At 55.6% G+C, this 19035-nt stretch overlaps 1 protein-coding gene across 1 annotated transcript in view; it reads left to right on the forward strand.

Moving 5' to 3' along the window:
- MYO15A (myosin XVA) overlaps positions 1 to 19035 on the forward strand; it is a 60922-nt gene that overhangs the window by 30964 nt on the left and 10923 nt on the right. The window contains exons 34-60 of the mRNA XM_055241588.2: positions 660 to 774; positions 929 to 996; positions 1067 to 1144; positions 1341 to 1521; positions 1626 to 1758; positions 2076 to 2181; positions 2342 to 2414; positions 3994 to 4115; positions 4329 to 4388; positions 4859 to 4934; positions 5301 to 5416; positions 5505 to 5623; positions 6385 to 6526; positions 7144 to 7255; positions 7345 to 7419; positions 7911 to 8089; positions 8712 to 8827; positions 9100 to 9172; positions 9450 to 9522; positions 9782 to 9855; positions 10111 to 10193; positions 11493 to 11623; positions 12757 to 12851; positions 13412 to 13489; positions 13913 to 14009; positions 16566 to 16726; positions 17797 to 17930. Coding sequence (XP_055097563.1) covers positions 660 to 774; positions 929 to 996; positions 1067 to 1144; positions 1341 to 1521; positions 1626 to 1758; positions 2076 to 2181; positions 2342 to 2414; positions 3994 to 4115; positions 4329 to 4388; positions 4859 to 4934; positions 5301 to 5416; positions 5505 to 5623; positions 6385 to 6526; positions 7144 to 7255; positions 7345 to 7419; positions 7911 to 8089; positions 8712 to 8827; positions 9100 to 9172; positions 9450 to 9522; positions 9782 to 9855; positions 10111 to 10193; positions 11493 to 11623; positions 12757 to 12851; positions 13412 to 13489; positions 13913 to 14009; positions 16566 to 16726; positions 17797 to 17930 — 2870 coding nt within the window. The remainder of the gene's footprint in view (positions 1 to 659; positions 775 to 928; positions 997 to 1066; positions 1145 to 1340; positions 1522 to 1625; positions 1759 to 2075; positions 2182 to 2341; positions 2415 to 3993; positions 4116 to 4328; positions 4389 to 4858; positions 4935 to 5300; positions 5417 to 5504; positions 5624 to 6384; positions 6527 to 7143; positions 7256 to 7344; positions 7420 to 7910; positions 8090 to 8711; positions 8828 to 9099; positions 9173 to 9449; positions 9523 to 9781; positions 9856 to 10110; positions 10194 to 11492; positions 11624 to 12756; positions 12852 to 13411; positions 13490 to 13912; positions 14010 to 16565; positions 16727 to 17796; positions 17931 to 19035) is intronic.

Raw genomic sequence — 19035 nt, forward strand, 5'->3', positions numbered from 1 at the left:
AGATGCTCTTGGCTGATCCTGGAAGGACCCACAGTTAGAAGTGCACCTCTAGCAAGGCGTGGTGGCATGCCTCTGTAGTCCCAACTACTTAGGAGGCTGAGATGGGAGGATCATTTGAGCCCAGGAGTTTGAGGCTGCAGTGAGCTGTGACTGCACCACTATGCTCCAGCGTGGGCAACAATGAGACCCTGTCTCAAAAAAGAAAAAAAAAAAGGGGGGGAAGAAGTGCACCTTTGGTGGCAGCCAGCCCCCCGGGACCACTAAAATATCTCGATCTGGATGGAGTTGAATGACCATGGTCCCCGGGTCTTCTGGCCCCAGATCTCACGAGACCCCTCAGGTACCCTTACTCACTCTGGAAATTCCAGAACCCACCCCACCCCCACTGCCCCTGGCATGATATGCAGCCCTGAGCAGGGCACAGCCCCTCCTTTACTCCTCTGGGGAAGAGGGGATGGGTTGGGGGCTCATATGGTTATGGAGACGACTGGTTGGGATGCCACAGGGGTAAAGGCTGAGCATACAGCAGACACTGAGCCAGTGGGAGGCTGCCCCCTCCCACCAGAGGGTGGGGAAGAGGCCAGTGTCAGGTGCCTGTTGCCGTGGAACCTTGTGAGTACAACAATGAGATGGTCACTTGAGCCACACACTGCCCCCAGGACCTGGAGAAGCCAACAGCCATTGCCTACCGCATGAAAGGGGGAGGCCAGCCCGGTGGAGGCAGCAGTAGTGGTACTGAAGACACCCCCAGGAGACCCCCAGAGCCAAAGCCAAGTAAGTGCCTCCCCAGGGTGGTTCCAGGGTTGGGCAGGGCCAGAGCCACTTGCTAGTGTGCTAGAATGGAGGCAGCCACAGCATGATGGGGGGTGAGAGGACAGGGAGGAGGGCTTCTCCAGTGCCATCTGTGCCTTCTGCCCCCTCCCCTCAGTCCCAGGCCTGGATGCCTCCACATTGGCTCTGCAGCAAGCCTTCATCCACAAACAGGCCGTGCTGCTGGTGAGTGAGGGAGGGACTGCTGGGGGGTGGAGAATGGACCTGCCTGGTGACCACTGCCACCTCTCCCCAGGCCCGGGAGATGACCCTGCAGGCCATGGCACTCCAGCAGCAGCCCCTGAGTGCTGCCCTGAGATCCTTGCCCGCAGAGGTGAGCCTGGCCTGCCCAGGGTGCAGGGGTTGCTTGGAGACGCAAGCTGTAAAGAGGAGCGCTGTGCTGCTCCAGGGCACTGTTGTGCCTCTCTGAGCCCAGGAGCTCCACAACCCATCTTTAACAGAGATCTGGGGTCCCAGAAAGCAGCCTGGTATATCGCAGGCAGCCCACCCTCACGTCCTGTTCTCCACAGAAACCCCCAGCACCAGGGGCACAGCCGAAGTCTGTAGGCACCGGTCCCCCTGCCAAACCCGTGCTCCTGCGTGCCACTCCAAAGCCCTTGGCCCCAGCCCCTCTGGCCAAGGCTTCAAGGCTCCCCACCAAGCCTGTGGCTGCCCCTGTTCTAGCTCAAGATCAGGCTTCTCCAGAAACCAGTGAGTGCCCTATCCCAGCCTCTGGGGCTTCCCAGGACAGGCCTGGTGGTGTGGTTGTGCCCCTTGTGGCCTCACCCTGTTTCCACCACGCCCCTTGCCCACAGCTTCACCCTCCCCAGAGCTGGTCCGGTACTCTACGCTCAACTCTGAGCACTTCCCACAGCCCACACAGCAGATCAAGAATATTGTCAGGCAGTACCAGCAGCCGTTCCGGGGAGGCCGACCCGAGGCCCTCAGGTCAGCACTGCCCCTGCCCCCAGCCCTCCAGCCCCCTCACTGTGCCTGAGTGCCCATCATGGCCCACCAGCTTACCAGTTGAAGCGCCCTGCCCAGCTCCTGTTAGGGAGGGAGTTTGTTTATACTGATGAGTCCAGATGAGGCCTTGCTGTTGTCTAGGTTGTGCTGTAGGACTTCAGGCCAGTCTCTGCTTCTCCCTGGATTCTCATTTATAATGAAGGGGGGTGGTGGAGGCGGAGAAAGTTCCCTACTGTCAAACTATGTGATGGGAAGGGGAGACTCAGTGTCAACCCACCACAGTACTCCAATGCCCACAGGAAGGATGGCGGGAAGGTGTTCATGAAGCGGCCAGACCCTCACGAGGAGGCCCTGATGATCCTGAAGGGGCAGATGACTCACCTGGCAGCTGCACCTGGCACCCAGGTGAGGGGGGAGGGTGGGGCTGGGCCCAGGTGGAACAGAAGACAAAGAGGGGCCTCAGGGATCCTCAGAAACCAGCTACCCCTATAAGCTGTGGCCCTGCCACTGCCCCTCCACAGGGCCTGCCTGTTGCCCCCTGAGCAGTCTCTTTGGGGTGGGACAGGTGTCCAGAGAGGCCGTGGCCCTGGTGAAGCCGGTGACCAGTGCACCAAGACCATCTATGGCACCCACTTCAGGTGAGAGGGCCAGGAGGGAGGGAGGGGAGGGTGTCCAAGTATATGAGGAAGTCTGTGGGCACAGGTGAGCGTGTCGGTGGAGTGTGTGTGTCTATGTCCCTGAGCCCCTGTGTACATCTTGTGAGCACATTGGTGTAATTATAATGTCAACACTTAAGTAGCACAGATCTCAGGCCAGGCCCATCCTGGCCTCATGTAATCCTACCAGAACCCTTCAAGGTAGCACTGTTGTTCCTACATGTTGCAGATGGGGAAATGGAGGCACAGATAGGTTAAGTGGCTTGCCTAAGGTCACACAGCTCAAAAGTGGCAGACCAGGGATATCAGCTCAGTCCTCCTGGCATCGCAGTTGAAGCCCTAACCTCTATACCCTTTGTCTCTCGGCAGCTACAGTGACCTTAACAGCTATAAAGCAGTTCCCATCCTGCCCCTGGCAAAAACCCTCTGATGGCTCCTACAATAAGCTCCAAACTCCTCACTGTGGCCTATGAGACGTGACATGATGTGCCCACCTCCCCAGCCTCATCTCCTCTCTTCCTCGCCTTGGCACATTCTGTTCCTCTCTGTTCTCAGAACACTCCAAGCCCACTCTTGCCTTGCATGTTCCCTGTGCCTAGAATGCTCTTCCCCAAGACCTTTGCATGCCTGGCTCCTTCTCACCATTCACGTCACAGCTCAAATGTCACCTCTGTCACCTCGGCAAGGTCTGCCTAGATTGCTAGGAGTGAAGGACCTCACAGACCAGCTCTCCAGGATCCACCCTAAACCACCCTGCTTTACCGCCACCCCAGCCTCGGGCACTGAGAGCTTTGTTTCTGAATGATCTGTGCCACCACACCTGCCATGGGCACTAAACTCCAGGGCAGGGGCATTGTTTACCTTATTTGCGGGGCCATCTCAGCCTTTAGCCCAGGCCTGTATACAATAGGTGTTTTGGCTGGGTGCAGTGGCTCACGCCTGTAATCCCAGCACTTTGGGAGTCCAAGGCGGGTGGATCACAAGGTCAAGAGATCAAGACCATCCTGGTCAACATGGTGAAACCCCTTCTAAAAACACAAAAATTAGCTGGGCGTGGTAGTGGGCACATCCAATAGGTGTTTTTATGTGTTGAATGAAAGGCTGGGTCATGTGTGACCCTTGTGAGCAGCTGTTTCTGTGGACCGCTCCTGGGTCCCCTCCTCCACCCGCCCTGCCTCTCCCACTTCATCCTAAGAGGTGCCTGTGGCCGGGCGCAGTAGCTCATGCCTGTAATCCCAGCACTTTGGGAGGCTGAGGCGGGCGGACCACCTGAGGTCAGGAATTCCAGACTAGCCGGCCCAACATGGCGAAACCCCATCTCTACTAAACATACAAAAAATTAGCCGGGCGTGGTGGCGGGCGCCTGTAATCCCAGCTACTCAGGAGGCTGAGGCAGGAGAATCGCTTGAACCCAGGAGGCGGAGCTTGCAGTGGGCCGAGATTGCGCCACTGCACTCTAGCCTGGGCGACAACAGCGAAACTCCGTCTCAAAAAAAATAATAATTAATTAAATAAAAAAAGAGGTGTCTTTTCCTGACTCCCTGATCCCTGCGCTCTCCAGCTCTGCCCTCGCGATCGCTGGAGCCCCCTGAGGAACTCACGCAGACGCGCCTCCACCGCCTCATCAACCCCAGCTTCTACGGCTATCAGGACGCCCCCTGGAGGATCTTCCTGCGCAAAGAGGTGCCGAGCACGGCCGTAGCCAGGGGAGGGGCTGAAGCGGGGCAGAGGAGGGTCTAGGGCTTGGGGAGCGAGCCCAGGAAGACAGAAAAAGGCCAGGCTGAAACCAGGGGTGGAGTTACAGCCAGGGCGGAACTGCATCTAGGGGGCGGGGCCGGGTGTGAAGCAAGGCCAGGGGGCAGTCGGACAGTACCCACTGAAGCCCCGCCCCTGCAGGTGTTTTACCCCAAGGACAGCTACAGCCATCCCGTGCAGCTTGACCTCCTGTTCCGGCAGGTGAGGTCCTGTCTCCCCTTTCTGCCTCAGTGAACTCAAAGATGAGCTAGCTGCAAAGCCTGCCTCTGCATGTTGGGATTTGGGGTCCTTGACCGGGGTGAGGATGGGCAGCTGTTTTATTGAATCTCCCCCTCCCATGCGCAGGTTCACTGAGCCCACAGTTCAACCTAATCAGAGCCATAGTTTGTCTGAGCTAGACATGGCCCAGAGATCAAATGTAAACCCTGTAAACCCCCCTGTATAGATTAGGAAACTGTGGCCTAGGAAGGGTGGCCTGGATTGTGGGGGTGAGGAGAAAGGAGAGGGCCCTGTAAGTGAGATCTGATTTACACAGATGACCCAGCTTACAGATGACCCCACTGCTGCAAAATGGGACCCCTCCCACATTGCCACTCACCCTAGTATAGTCCAGCCTGGGTCCCGGCTTGGGGAGTCCCATGCGCTGCCTGCATCACAGCCTGTTCCCACAGATCCTGCACGACACGCTCTCCGAGGCCTGCCTTCGCATCTCTGAGGATGAGAGGCTCAGAATGAAGGCCTTGTTTGGTATCTCGGGGGAGGGGAGGCGTATTGATTGACTGGTTGGAGGGGCAACCTGTCAGAGGCACAGCCAGCCCTGTCCTAGAGGGAGACTGAGGCTGACAAGCCCAGGCCCACCATCTCCCAGACATGTGCCTCCTTGCTCTGCTTCTCTGGCCTCTCGCATGGCCGGGCTGCATGTTTGGGGTTGGCAATGCCTGACACACTGTGTGTCCTGGCCATCTCGTCCATTTCTGGGTTTCAGTTTTCTAGTATAGACACTGGTCAGATACCTTCTTGCTGGGTATCAGCCACCTCCCTCCCTGACATCCCCAAGATGGGGGCTGCCAGGGGAGTGGGGAGAGGGTCCTGACCAGACCTGGCCTCCCATAGCCCAGAACCAGCTGGACACACAGAGGCCTCTGGTAACGGAAAGCGTGAAGCAGGCTGTGGTCAGCACTGCACGAGACACCTGGGAAGTCTACTTCTCCCGCATCTTCCCCGCCACGGTGCGAGCCCCTCACTTGCCCCCTACCTGTCCAGAGGATTCAGGGATGAGACGAGAGGATCCTCACATGCCCTTCATCTCTGCCCCAGGGCAGCGTGGGCACTGGTGTGCAGCTCCTAGCTGTGTCCCATGTGGGCATCAAACTCCTGAGGATGGTCAAGGGTGGCCAGGAGGCCGGCAGGCAGCTGCGGGTCCTGCGTGCATACAGGTGACCAGCAGGGGCGAAGTGGGGCTGGCTAGAGACTGGGGTACAGACTGGCATCGGCATTTCCTTCCTTTCCACAGCCACTTACCAAGTACCTGTGATGCGCCAGGCTCTGTGCCAAGCCATTGAAGCAAACCCATTTTAGAGCTGGGGAAACTGAGGCTCAGAGAGAGAAGTTGTTTGTCTCAGGTCACACAGGGGGAAGGGATTGAGCTAGGCACCCACTCCTCTGCCCTCCTCCCAACCTGCACAGCAGCAGCACTGTGCAGAGGGGCAGCTGTGCTGGAAATGACCAAATCCTGAGGCAGCTGGGGAGGGAACCGCTGCCAGCAGTGCCACCTTACTGAGTCCTCAGACTCCCTCCGCTGCTAGAAGTCCCTTTTGTCCTTTTTAACACGAGGATGGGAATAGAACCTTGCTAACTGGTTAGGTAAAAGCTGCATGCTTTGAAAGATGGAGAGAATTTGGTCAATGGGTGAAAGAGAGATTTGGGTAGGCACAAATCTAGATTTAGAGCTTGGACCAAGGGACAAAGGGTGGAGAGGGGCTGGAGTGTCGGCCCAAAGCATGGTAGGAACTGAGCTGAAGCCACAGCCTGGGTCAGAGAGGGGAAGCAGGAAGCTTAGGGTCCTGTGGGAGCTGGCACAATGGGGCCAAGGTGGGGCTGGGCTTCAAATGGGGCAGGACAGGAGCAGAAGCAGCACAATAGGTGGAAGGAGGGCATCCTTCTGGCAGTGAAGTCATGCCACCGGCCCATCCTCCAGCTTTGCAGATATCCTGTTTGTGACTATGCCCTCCCAGAACATGCTGGAGTTCAACTTGGCCAGTGAGAAGGTCATCCTCTTCTCAGCCCGAGCGCACCAGGTCAAGACCCTGGTAGATGACTTCATCTTGGAGCTGAAGAAGGTAAGGATCTTCTCACAGATCTTCCTTCCACCCAGGCTGAGGGCCAGCAACAGGGCTCTCCCTGTTCCGGGGAAATATGACTGTGTCCATAGACTTCTGTCTACCTCCAGGCCTTTGCACTGGCTGTGCCTTCCACTTGGAATACCCTTTCCCCCTTTTGCCTGCTCCTTCAGAAAACCTTTGCCAATGCCCCCTGCCGGGTGGCACAGCACCTCCCCTGAGGTCTGCAGCAATTGTACTCCTCACCCTCCTGCCTTGGCTGCATGGCCCGCCCACTGCATCTCAATCTCTTTCCATCCCCTCTGCCCACTCCTGACTGGCAGCCCCCAGGCCTAGGGCAGGTCATCTCTGTGCCCCAGGCCCGAGGAAGACTTCAGCAGGAAAGTCGGCGAGGGATTGAGTGGGGAAGGCCTATGTGTGTGCCTTAAATTCCATCTGTGTCCCTCAGACTCACCTTCCAGCCCTTTCTTCCACCCAGAATGCCCTTCCCTCTTCTCACCTAATGAAGGCTCCCTTCCCTGATGAGTCAGGAAGGATGTGAGGAGCAGAGGTGGCCCTAGGCCTCTGGGAGTGGGGTGATAGGGCTGTAGCCCTCACCCTGTCCCTGGCTGACCCAGGACTCTGACTACGTGGTCGCTGTGAGGAACTTCCTGCCTGAGGACCCTGCGCTGCTGGCTTTCCACAAGGGTGACATCATACACCTGCAGCCCCTAGAGCCACCTCGAGTGGGTCAGTGCCACTGGAGTGGGCTGGGGGCAGGAGGGGGAGGCTGGCCAAGGGGCCTCCCTGGCAGATGCTGACCCAAGCCTGGCCCACAGGCTACAGTGGCGGCTGCGTGGTTCGCAAGAAGGTGGTGTACCTGGAGGAGCTGCGATGTAGAGGCCCCGACTTTGGTGGGTGCCCCAGAACCTGGAACCCCATACAGGGCACATCCTAGTATCACCCACTCATGGTGCAGATGCACAGTGAGGGTTTCTTGGTGCCCGAAAGTGGTCTGGGTTGGTCAGGTCTCCTAAGGTCCAGCTGTGGCCTGTCAGTATCTGTTGGTGGCCAGACAGCCCAGCCCTCTGCTTTGCCTGAGGAGTCTCCGTGGGCATTTCCATGTTTGTGGCCTGAATCTCTCTTTATGTCTCCACATGACCTGAGAGTCCACAAACCCTGCTTTGCCTTTTTGCTTCACTTCCCCTTTATGGTCCTGTGGCCCTGAGAAAATCCCTTTCCTTCCCTGAGCCTGTTTCCTCATCTGTAAAATGGGTTTGATGGCCTGGCCTGCCTCACAGAGTTCTAGAGAAGGGTTAAGAAGGTACCCAAATCTCCCTAAAGGACCCTCTTAGTCACAAGGCAAGACCCTCCTGTTTGCCTTAGACCTTTTACCCGCCCCTAGGCTGGAGGTTTGGGACCATCCACGGGCGCGTGGGCTGCTTCCCTTCGGAGCTGGTGCAGCCCGCTGCTGCCCCCGACTTCCTGCAGCTGCCAGCGGAGCCAGGCCGCGGCCGAGCAGCCGCCGTGGCCGCCGCTGTGGCCTCTGCAGCCGCTGCACAGGAGGTGGGCCGCAGGAGAGAGGTGAGACCAGTGTGGGTGGGGTGGGGCGGGGTAGCCCAGGGGGAAGGGGCCGCTGCAGAAGGGGTGAGGCAAGTGGGGATAAGGTGGGCCAAGGGCCTGGCCAGGCTCTTGGGGCGTGGCTGATCTCGGACTAGGGTGAGGGTGAACCAGGTAGAGTGAGCTGCAGGTGAGACCCGGGAGATGGGACCAGAGATGGTTGGAGGTGTGGCCAAATGGGGTAGGGAAGCATGAAGATCAGCTGGTGGTAATCAGGACAATGGGGTCAGACCAACCTGGGCCCTCCAGTTGGTGAAGTCTACCGGGGATGGGGCGGGGCCAGGTGAGTGGGCGGCTTGTGGAGCTAGCGAGGGGTGGGGTCAGCTGTGACGTGGCAGTTGGGGAAGTCAACCCCGGGCAAGGGCGTGGCCAAGTCGGGCAGGGAGCAAGGTTAGCACAGCAAGTAAAAGGCGTGGGCGGGCTGAAGGGGTAAGAACAACGGGATGCGAGTGGGTCCAGAGGGATGGGTGGGTGGGCGGCTTGAGAATCTGCGTCCAGTCAGCGAGGGGTTGCCTTGTCAGTTTTGACCGAAGGGCTAGGCGTGGTGTGGCCTGACAGGGCCTTCCTAGCTCCGCCTCTTCTGCAGGGTCCCCCAGTCAGGGCCCGCTCTGCTGACCATGGGGAGGACGCCCTGGCGCTCCCACCCTACACAATGCTCGAGTTTGCCCAGAAGTATTTCCGAGACCCTCAGAGGAGACCCCAGTGAGTGGTGGCCCCACCCCTCTTCCCCACAGTGGGAGGGTTCTGGGCTTCTTGCTGCCATCCAAACTGCAGGCTGTCGGTCTTGGAGGCCCCACTTCTGGTGGGAGAGATGAGAGACCACCCAGGTGTGAGGCCCATTTCAGTGCCTGCCTCTGGGGGTCTTCCTAACCGGTAGACTGATCAGAGTGGTGGGTCAAGAACATTCCCATGTGGAAAAGGATGTAGCCAAGGCTTGGGCAGGACAGGTCAGTGGCACCCACCTCCCACTGCAGGGATGGCCTCAGGCTGAAATCCAAGGAGGCTCGGGAGTCCAGAACCTTGGAGGACATGCTTTGCTTCACCAAGGTGTCCAGTCCGGGACCTCAGTTTCCCCATCTGTAAAATGGTGATGCAGGGGCCCCCTCCCAGGCTCCTGGGGCCAACAAACTTGTTCTCAGTGAGACCCTCTGGTTCTCAGCACCCTGATTCCCTCCCAAGGACAGCATCTGTCCCCAGGATTGGGCCTGGCTCCCCTTTTGTGACATGGACCCTCCTGTTATCATATGGTCTTGGAACACAATGTGTCCCCTTTCTGTTCTGACGTGTCCCTCCTCCATCATGACACAGCCCTCTTCCCCCACAGACTCCCCTCCAGGAATCCCTCATCGAACTCAGCGACAGCAGCCTCAACAAGATGGCCACCGACATGTTCCTAGGTGTGGGAGTGGGACTGCAGCCAGGGCTCTGGGCTAGGTGGGATCCAGCACTGTGTGGTCTCTACTGGTCTCCACTCCTCCTTGATCTTCAGATTCTTTTCCTCCCACCAGCTCAGACGTGGGATACATTTAAGAGAATAGAAGCTCCCAGCTGCCTGTGGCCAAGGCTCCCAGGGAGGGGCTCAGCCCTGGGGCTGCCTGGGGGGTGGTGGGCAACTGGGGGTTTGGTGGGTCTGAGTGGGATAGGTCTTTCCTACAGCTGTAATGAGGTTCATGGGGGATGCCCCACTGAAGGGCCAGAGTGACCTGGACGTGCTTTGTAACCTTCTGAAGGTCAGTCCAGCCAACTTTGCCAGATGCCCCCTTTCCTGCTCTGTGGCTCAGTTTCCCCATCTGTCAATGAGTCACAGGACATTAGGGTGGGAAACTTCTCCCACAGTCCAAAGAGGAATGCATCATGCTGGTGGGGAGGGGGCTGGGAAAGGGACACCAGGCCTGTCTTCAGGTGCCCACCCTGTTCTTATGTACCTGGTATGTGACATAGCCCCTAGCATGTCTTTGGTGTGTGACCTCCCTGCCCTCCTTCAGCTGTGCGGGGACCATGAGGTAATGCGGGATGAATGTTACTGCCAAGTTGTGAAGCAGATCACAGACAATACCAGCTCCAAGCAGTGAGTGAACTGGACTTTACCCCACCATCCCCTCACTGTGTCCATGCTCCAGGAGGAACCAGTTCAGCCTCCCACCTCCTCAGGCCTGACCCCTCCTGGATTATCTTCCCCTCACCCTCATCCTCACTCAATAGAGCACGTTTTTTGGAATTACTTGGTTTGGAACACACCATTTCTGCTCTCTGAACTTTAGTGCCCTCATCTGTAAAATGACAATGATAATGTGTAAGTCCAGATTCTTAGTTGCAAGTGACAGAAACCCAACTCAGGCTAGTTTAACCAAAAGGGAACTTGTTGATTCAGAGAAGTGAAAAGTCAGTGAATATGTGGCCTCAGGCATAGCTGGATCCAGGTGTCATTAGTAAGCAGGCTTTCTCCATCTTCTGGCTCTGCTTTCCTCTGTGTTGATCATTCCCAAACAGCCTCTCCCACAGAGTAGCAAGGTGGCAGGTCTGGGGCGACAGCTCAGCAATCCCACAGAAAGCAAGACTGACCCAATATTTGCTGTAGAAATTCTTAAATCCAGCCTTACAGGCCTGAGTTGGTCACATGCTCAACCCTGAACCAACTGTGCCTATCCCTAGGCCAGTCACTGTGGCCAGGGGCTGCAGTGTCCACGTTGACCAAACCTGACTTCCACGCCCATCTCCAAACCACAGGGATCCAGAGCGGGGTGGGTGGTTTCCCAAAGGAAGCCCAAGTGTTGTTCCCAAACACCAGATAACCCTACAAATGAAACCCTCACACCCAGGACCATGTGAAGATGAATTACTGTGTTCCACTCATGCAGGGCCAGCACACAGTAGGTGCTCAATGTGTGCGTGCTCTTGTTACCATCAGGTCCATCCTCCTGTCTCCATCTGCATTACCTCCTCACTTGCTCTCCGTCTCCTCAGGAATTTTAGAACCACTCAGCTTGTCCTCCTGCTCCTCCCAGCCCTGGGCCTTACCTGGCATAACCTCTACACAGTCTCAGCAGCTTCCCCTTTTCCCAGAAGCCTCCCTAGAGAGATCCCCTACCTGTTGTGAGGCAGAAAAGAGAAGAATAGGAGAGGAAAGAGTCACCGTGCTTCCCCTACCTGGGGATGATGTCTGGGGCCCCATCCCCTTCCGTCCCTATCCCCTATCCTGACTTCCCAAGCAGAATATGCCTTTTGCATATCACTGCGCAGGGAGGGGCATCCTCAGGGGACAGGAGCTGCCTGAGAGTTGGAATCTGTCTCAGCTCAATCCCAGGAGGCTCTTGGCACACTCTAGTGCTGTGGCCACCTGTGATGTGGCCCCCATGTGTCCTTGCAGGGACAGCTGCCAGCGAGGCTGGAGGCTGCTGTATATCGTGACTGCCTACCACAGCTGCTCTGAGGTCCTCCACCCACACCTCACTTGCTTCCTCCAAGACGTGAGCCGGACCCCAGGCCTGCCCTTTCAGGGTGAGAAGTGGATGAGTGGGAACCCAGGGCTGCATGCTTCTCCCATGGGGACTGGGTGGGCAGCTGGTGGGAGGGGAAACCCAGAGGGCCTCGCTCTTCACAGATGCTGAACAATGTTTACCAATATTAATATACTCCCCAAACATTTGTGAAGGTTTCACAGGGGCTGGCGTGGTGGTTTGTCTGATCTAATGGAGGGGGTGATCAGGGATGACTCCTTGGAGGAAGTATTGCCCTGGGTAGGAGGGATTTCCAGGTGGAGTGAGTGACAGGAGCAAAGACAGGGGTGGGAATACGTGGTATGTGGGAGAAGAGAAGGAGGTGGGCAAGAATCCAGAGTACTGGGGTGCGGCCCTGCCTCTCTGACTGTTGGGACTCAGCAAGGGTTGTGAGGGATCTGGGCAGAGGTAGGCCCAAGCTGGTATCATCCCCCTTAGAATATGGAGAAAGGAGGGGGCCACTCTTCAGCGTTGTTTCCATAGCAACCCCTGGGGCTCCCGGAGAAGGAGGCTGGGGCCCCTGTAGTCACCATGGCAGCCGTGGAGGAGATAGGAGACCTTACCCTTCCTGCCTCTGAATGCTTCTCTCTGATTCAATTAACAAACATTCAACCCACAGATGAATAGACCCAGCTCCCTATGGAAGAGCTCCCAGATGCATAAAAGCAACAGAATGTGCCCTAGAACTCTTGACTCAGAGAAATGGAGTGCTGATGCTGGGGTCTCCTGCACTGGGAGGGCTGGGTGAGGGAGGGCAGCTGGCAGGGTATCCCAGCTGGCATGAACTGAGCTGCATCACCCTAGCCACAGAGCCTATGAGATACAAGCTCCCCAGTCAGCAGCTCAGGGTGACAGAGGTTTCCAGGTGTATAGGTTGCCGAGGGGACTGTGGGCTAGATAAAAGGTCCTTAGCCACATGGGATATGGGTTCAAATCCAGCTCTTAACCTCTAGCTCTTGACCTTGGGCAAGTCACTGTCCCTGTCTGAACTGTTTCCTCAACTGTCAAATGGGGGAGTAAATGCCTTCCCCACAGCTTGTGGAGAGAATGCAGTGGGCTCATGGTTGGTGGCAAGAGGAGCCCCTTTCTCCCACAGTCCGCCTTGGGCAAGGCCTGGACTCCCTGCTTCTGCAGGGATCGCCAAGGCCTGTGAGCAGAACCTGCAGAAAACCTTGTGCTTCGGAGGTCGTCTGGAGCTCCCCAGCAGCATAGAGCTTCGGGCCATGTTGGTAAGCATGGGATGGGAGTGGGTTCAAAATGAATGGGACGCTGGGTGCAGTGGCTCATGCCTGTAATCCCAGCCCTTTGGGAGGCCGAGGCGGGCAGATCACCTGAGGTCAGGAGTTCGAGACCAGACTGGCCAACATGGTGAAACCCCGTCTCTACTAAAAATACAAAAATTAGCCGAGCATGGTGGCAGGCACCTGTAATCCCAGCTACTCGGGAGGCTAAGGCAGGAGAATTACTTGAACCCAGGAGGCAGAGGTTGCAGTGAGCCAAGATCGTGCCACTGCATTCCAGCCTGGGTGACAGAGTGAGACTCCATGTCAAAAAACAAAAACAAATACACAAAAAAATGAATGGGAGACACAAGCACTGCCCAGAGACCTCTCTGTCAGGTGCATTGCACTCACGGGCTTGCAGACAGGCCCGGCGCGGTCCAGGTGCTCAAGTGTTCCTACACGTGCAAGCCCAGGACCCTTTGGCTTGGGAACTCCCAAGGCAGGAGACAAGGGCTGTCCCAGATCCTAGGACCCATCCTGTCATCCCTCTCCCACTTACCTCCCAGGCAGGCCGCAGTTCCAAGAGGCAACTCTTTCTTCTTCCTGGAGGCCTTGAACGCCATCTCAAAATCAAAACATGCACTGTAAGTGAAGGAATGTCTCCTGCAGCCAGGTACTGGAGGGGCAGGGGCAGGGACAGGGACAACCCAGCCTCCAGGATGGGGGTGGAGTAAGCCCCCAATGACGCTGAGCCCTCCCAGGCTCTCCCACAGCCCCACAAGGCAGGACTTATTTCTCAGAAGAACAAACTGCACCTCAGAGAGGTTAAGCCTCTGGCTCAGGGTCATCCTGCAAAAAAGGGACAGAAGCAGATTTTGAACCTAAGTCTCAGACCACAAGCTGTATTCTTTCCCTGCCTGAGGCTGATTCTCAGAGACCTCAGAGGATTGTGCGCCTTTGTGAAGAGGGCTGAGGAACTCCACACATGGCCTCTGGGGGCCTGAGTGGGGCCAGGACAGAGGTCAATCCCAACTGGCATGGCCTCATCTCTTCCACCCCACCCCCAGGTGGCCCTGGATGTGGTGGAAGAGATATGTGCTGAGATGGCTCTGACACGCCCTGAGGCCTTCAGTGAATATGTTATCTTCGTTGTCACCAACCGTGGTGAGTGCCAGGAAGACTGAGCATGCTGGGCCCATTCCCATCCCCGGGCCTTGTGCCATGTGGGGCTCTCCACCCAGATTTTAGGGCCCAAGTCAGGTGCCACTTCCTCCAGGAAGCCCCTTGACCCCCATGTGGAAGGATCTCTGTGTGTACCAAGCACCCTCAGCCCTTTATCTGACCCTTTCTGCTTTGCTTAGTTTGCCTCACCTTATGATGAGGGCCCTGTCTCATCCCTCCCTTTGTCCCTCAGGGCATGCTCCATGTGAGGACACAGGCCGTGCCCTCAAGGAGATTACATCCTGGGAAGGTTTCCATTAATAGCACCGCACTCCTGGAACCTATAGGTGCAAGCCTTCTTTCCTGCCTTTCATGCCTTAATCATGGCCAGAGAAGCCCCTCCCGAGGTGTCACTGGCCCCTCTCGAGGGCTCCTGGGACCCTAGGTGACCGTCATGCATCCCAAAGCCCCTTCCATCTGCTGCCTGCCCACTCTAGATCATGGTCTTGCCTCCTGTCACCAGCTGGTCAGCTCCAGCAACCCCCAGCCAGCTCTCCCTACCGCTGCCTCAGCCCTCAGCCATGTGCCATCAGCCCTGCCCGCCCAAGTCCAGCTAAGACATTAGGGGAGAATGGCAGGTAACAAAATGGTCCTAATAACTGACATTTATTGAACAGATGCTGTGCCCCAGGTACAATTCAAAGCATTTCAGGCGGGGTGTGGTGGCTCATGCCTGTAATCCCAGCACTTTGGGAGGCCGAGGCGGATGGATCTCTTGAGGCCAGGAGTTCCAGAGCAGCCTGGCCAACATGGCGAAGCCCCATCTCTACTAAAAATTAGCCAACCATGGTAGTGCGCACCTGTAATTCCAGCTACTCAGGAGGCTGAGGCACAATAATCACTTGAACCTGGGAGGCGGAGGTTGTAGTGAGCCATAGTTAGAAGACTTGGCCATAGTTGGAAATACAGAGCCATGATCATGCCACTGTACTCCAGCCTGGGTGATGGAGTGAGACTCTATCTCAAAAAAAAAAAAAAAAAAAAAAAGCCAGGCGTGGTGGCTCATGCCTTTAATCCCAGCACTTTGAGAGGCCGAGGCGGGTGGATCACCTAAGGTCAGGAGTTTGAGACCAGCCTGAGCAACATGGAGAAACCCCCGTCTCTACTAAAAATACAAAATTAGCCAGGCATGGTGACGTTTGCCTGCTACTTGGGAGGGTGAGGCAGGAGGTTGCAGTGAGCTGAGATCATGCCATTGCACTCCAGCCTGGGCAACAAGAGCGAAACTCCATCTCAAAAAAAAAAAAAGCATTTCATTCTGTGAACTCTTAATCCCTACAACAACCTTATGAAGTGGATGGAGACTGTTAGCCTTTCCATTTACAGATGGGAAAACTGAGGCCCAGGGAGGCTGTATTAGTTTCTATTGTTGCTATAACAGATCATCACAAATTTAATGGCTTAAAAACACATAAATATATTACCTCATAATTCTGAAAGTCAGAAGTTCTAAAATGAAAACGGCATCAGGGCCAGGTTCCTTCTGGAAGCTCTAGGGAAGAATCTGTTTCCTTTCCTTTTCCAGCTTCTAGAGGCTGCCCGCATTCCTTGGCCCATGGCCCTTTCCTCCATCTCCAAAGCCAGCAGTGTAGAATCCTCAAATCTCTCTACCTGCCAGCCTCTGCTTCTGGTCTCACATCTCCTCCTCTGATTCTGACCCTTCTGCTTTCCTCTTATGAGGACCCCTGTGCTGATGACGTTGGGCCTGCTTGGATAATCCAGGATCATCTCCATCTCCACATCCTTAACTTAATCACATCTGAAGAGTGCCTTTTGCCAGGAAAGTGACATATTCATAAGTTCTAGGGATTAGGACCTGGACATCTTTGGAGGGGTCATTATTCAGCCTGCCACAGAAGTTGTGACTTATTCACAGTCACATAGTGGTAATCATGTAATCATACCAAACTCCCTCTCTTTAGTAAGATTTTACTGCAGGTGTGAGATGGGTGGCAAAAATGTCAGTGCAAGAGAGAAAAACTTGAGCCTCTCCCAGGCTCAGATCCCAGTCCTCCCCACCCCCACCTATGCCAGGTACCTGGCAAGGGGTCTCTCCTGAGGGAGGTCTGCAGAAAGGTACCCACTGGGTCTCATAGTGTGAGGCCTCTTGTGTTTGTCCTTGTTCCCAGCCTCCTCTGGAAAGGAGCTGGGCCTTCTCTGAGAATAATGCAGGGCACTTTCCCAGATCCAGGCAGGCCACACTTGGGGCACTCTTCAGGAGCCCCTCTTTCCCTAGGAGAAATGGAGCATTACTTAAAGCTTTGAATTGGAGTTATTACCATCTGTGGTCATCAACATTTCAATAAAACATAGGACACCCCATTTGACAAACATGCTCTCCTTTAGTGAGGAAGCTGTGTCCCAGAACAGGCAGGTGGCTTGCCTGAGGTGATACCTCACCTGGGTAGCAGATTGGGATCTGCACACATGCTCTGTACAGGTGCACACATGTGTGTGCACACATGCCCCCACCCAGCCCTGCCTCCCTGCTCTCTGCAGGCCAGCATGTGTGCCCACTCAGTCGCCGTGCTTACATCCTCGATGTGGCCTCAGAGATGGAGCAGGTGGACGGCGGCTACATGCTCTGGTTCCGGCGTGTGCTCTGGGATCAGCCACTCAAGTTCGAGAATGAGCTATATGTGACCATGCACTACAACCAGGTCAGCACACATAGGCTTCTCTGGACTCTGGGACCTTCTAGGCTCCCCTGGGCGTGTGAATCAGACTCCACAGCCTTGGTGTTTGAAGTGTTCATGATTCAGGCCCTGTGGACGTCTCTAACCCTGATGCCTCTGCTCCCCTATGTGGTCTCTTTGGAGATAGTCGAAACAGCCCTTACTACCTTTGAGGGCCTTTGCGCATGCCATCCCTCCATCTGCACTTCCCGGCTTATTTAAGTCCTTCCCAACAAGCTGCCCTCAAACAGCACCTCTTCCATTAGGCCTTCTTTGCGTTCCCCTTTCCTTTGGATGTCTTCCTCCTCTGAACATGGGCCTGTCCTTTGCTCCAAGTGCTAAGCCAGGCTTTGCTAGTACTGTCACTTTCGTCTGTCTGTTATTCTGTGAGACTTAGAAGTCCTCTAAGTCAGGATCATGGACTTTACAAAATCTGGGTTTTCTCCTACTGTGCCAGTATGTGTGGAAGTGCTTGGACAGAAAGTGTGTGGTTTTTGTGGAACTGGTGCCAAAACTTCAGGAATTGTACACAAGATGGTCACATAGATTTTGTGGCCACATGGTGTCACTGTTGAAGCATGGTCCTGTGCAGTCCGGCACCATGCTACTCAACGTGAGTCTTGTGGACTGGCAAAAACGGGAGGCAAATCCTCAAGTCCCGCCTCAGGCCTCCTGCCTCAGAGCCTCTGGAGCCCAGCCTGGCTGTCTGTTTTGGCAAGCCCTCCTGTGGCTCAGGCACACTCAGTTTTGAGAAACAGCAGGCCTGATAGATACATGTCCACACTGCAGTGTTGATGCTCTGCTCTCACCAGCCAGCCCACATCCTGACAAGGTTGCTGTGGGGACTCCCTCATGGGCATCAAGGCCACAGCCCTCCCACATCACCCTTACATGCTTCTGCCACCATTCCCCAAAACCCAGGAAAGTAATAGGCCATCCTATCCCAGAAGAGGATGGGGCTGCAATCGTTAAACATGCATGTCCTCAGGTCCCCTGCAGCCAAGTGCCTGCACGCGTGCCTGCCTGGCAACCCCTCACCCAGGTGCTCTCTGCAGGTCCTGCCTGACTACCTGAAGGGACTCTTCAGCAGTGTGCCGGCCAGCCGGCCCAGCGAGCAGCTGCTGCAGCAGGTGTCCAAGCTGGCTTCACTGCAGCATCGCGCCAAGGACCACTTCTACCTGCCGAGCGTGTGAGCACCTGCCCTCCTGTCTCAGCTGGGGTGGACAGGCAACTCTGCCCTCTCAGCCCACCTCCACCCTCCTCAGAACTGGCAGTCCCCAGGTCCTCAGGCTCCCCTCTTATACCAGTGGGGCTATCTGGGAAGGGGCTGTCCTTGTCTGGGGGCTGAAGTCTTCCAACTAGCCATAGGAGCTGGGACCCTGCCTCTCTTTCGCAAGTTGCTTCTGGCTGGTATTATTACCTCAGAGCAAAGGTAATGATAAAAAAAAGCTTTCAGGACACATGTTCCCTGTGGTCCAGGAAATACACATGGCTATGCAGAAAGATTCAGCCACAAAAACATTCACTGCAATGCTGCTACAAGAGCAAAAGATCAGAAGTAACCTCAATATCCAGCAACAGGGAGTCGTCAAGTAAATTATGGGTGTTAGCCTTTATTTACTTATGTATTTAATTAATTATTTATTTTTTCTTTATTTTTTTAAAAACGATATACCACTTTTTATAGAGATGGGGTCTTGCTATGTTGCCCAGGCTGAACTTTTTTATTTTTGTAGAAACAGGGTCTTGCGGCCGGGCGCGGTGGCTCATGTCTGTAATCCCAGCACTTTGGGAGGCCTAGGCAGGCGGATCACGAGGTCAGGAGATCGAGACCATCCTGGCTAACATGGTGAAACTCTGTCTCACTAAAACTACAAAAAAATTAGCCAGGCATGGTGGCAGGCGCCTGTAGTCCCAGCTACTCAGGAGGCTGAGGCAGGAGAATGGCGTGAACCCGGGAGGCAGAGCTTGCAGTGAGCCGAGATAGCGCCACTGCACTCCAACCTGGGTGACAGAGCAAGACTCTGTCTCAAAAAAAAAAAAAAAAGAAAAAAAAAAAGAAACAGGGTCTTGCTACTTTGCCCAGGCTGATCTTGAACTCCTGGGCTCAAGTAACCCTCCTGGGCTCAAGTAACCCTCCTGCCTCAGCCTCCCAAAGCAGTGGGATTACAGGCATGAGCTACCCTGGCCGGCCTAGACAGCCTTTAAACTGATGTTCTCTAAGTTATAATTAATGCTCACAGTGTAAATCAGTCATTCTCAAATTTTTGGTCTCAGGACCTTTTTACACTCTT

The sequence above is a fragment of the Symphalangus syndactylus genome, chromosome 14 (assembly GCF_028878055.3).
Source record: "Symphalangus syndactylus isolate Jambi chromosome 14, NHGRI_mSymSyn1-v2.1_pri, whole genome shotgun sequence".
Taxonomy (NCBI): Eukaryota; Metazoa; Chordata; class Mammalia; order Primates; family Hylobatidae; genus Symphalangus; species Symphalangus syndactylus.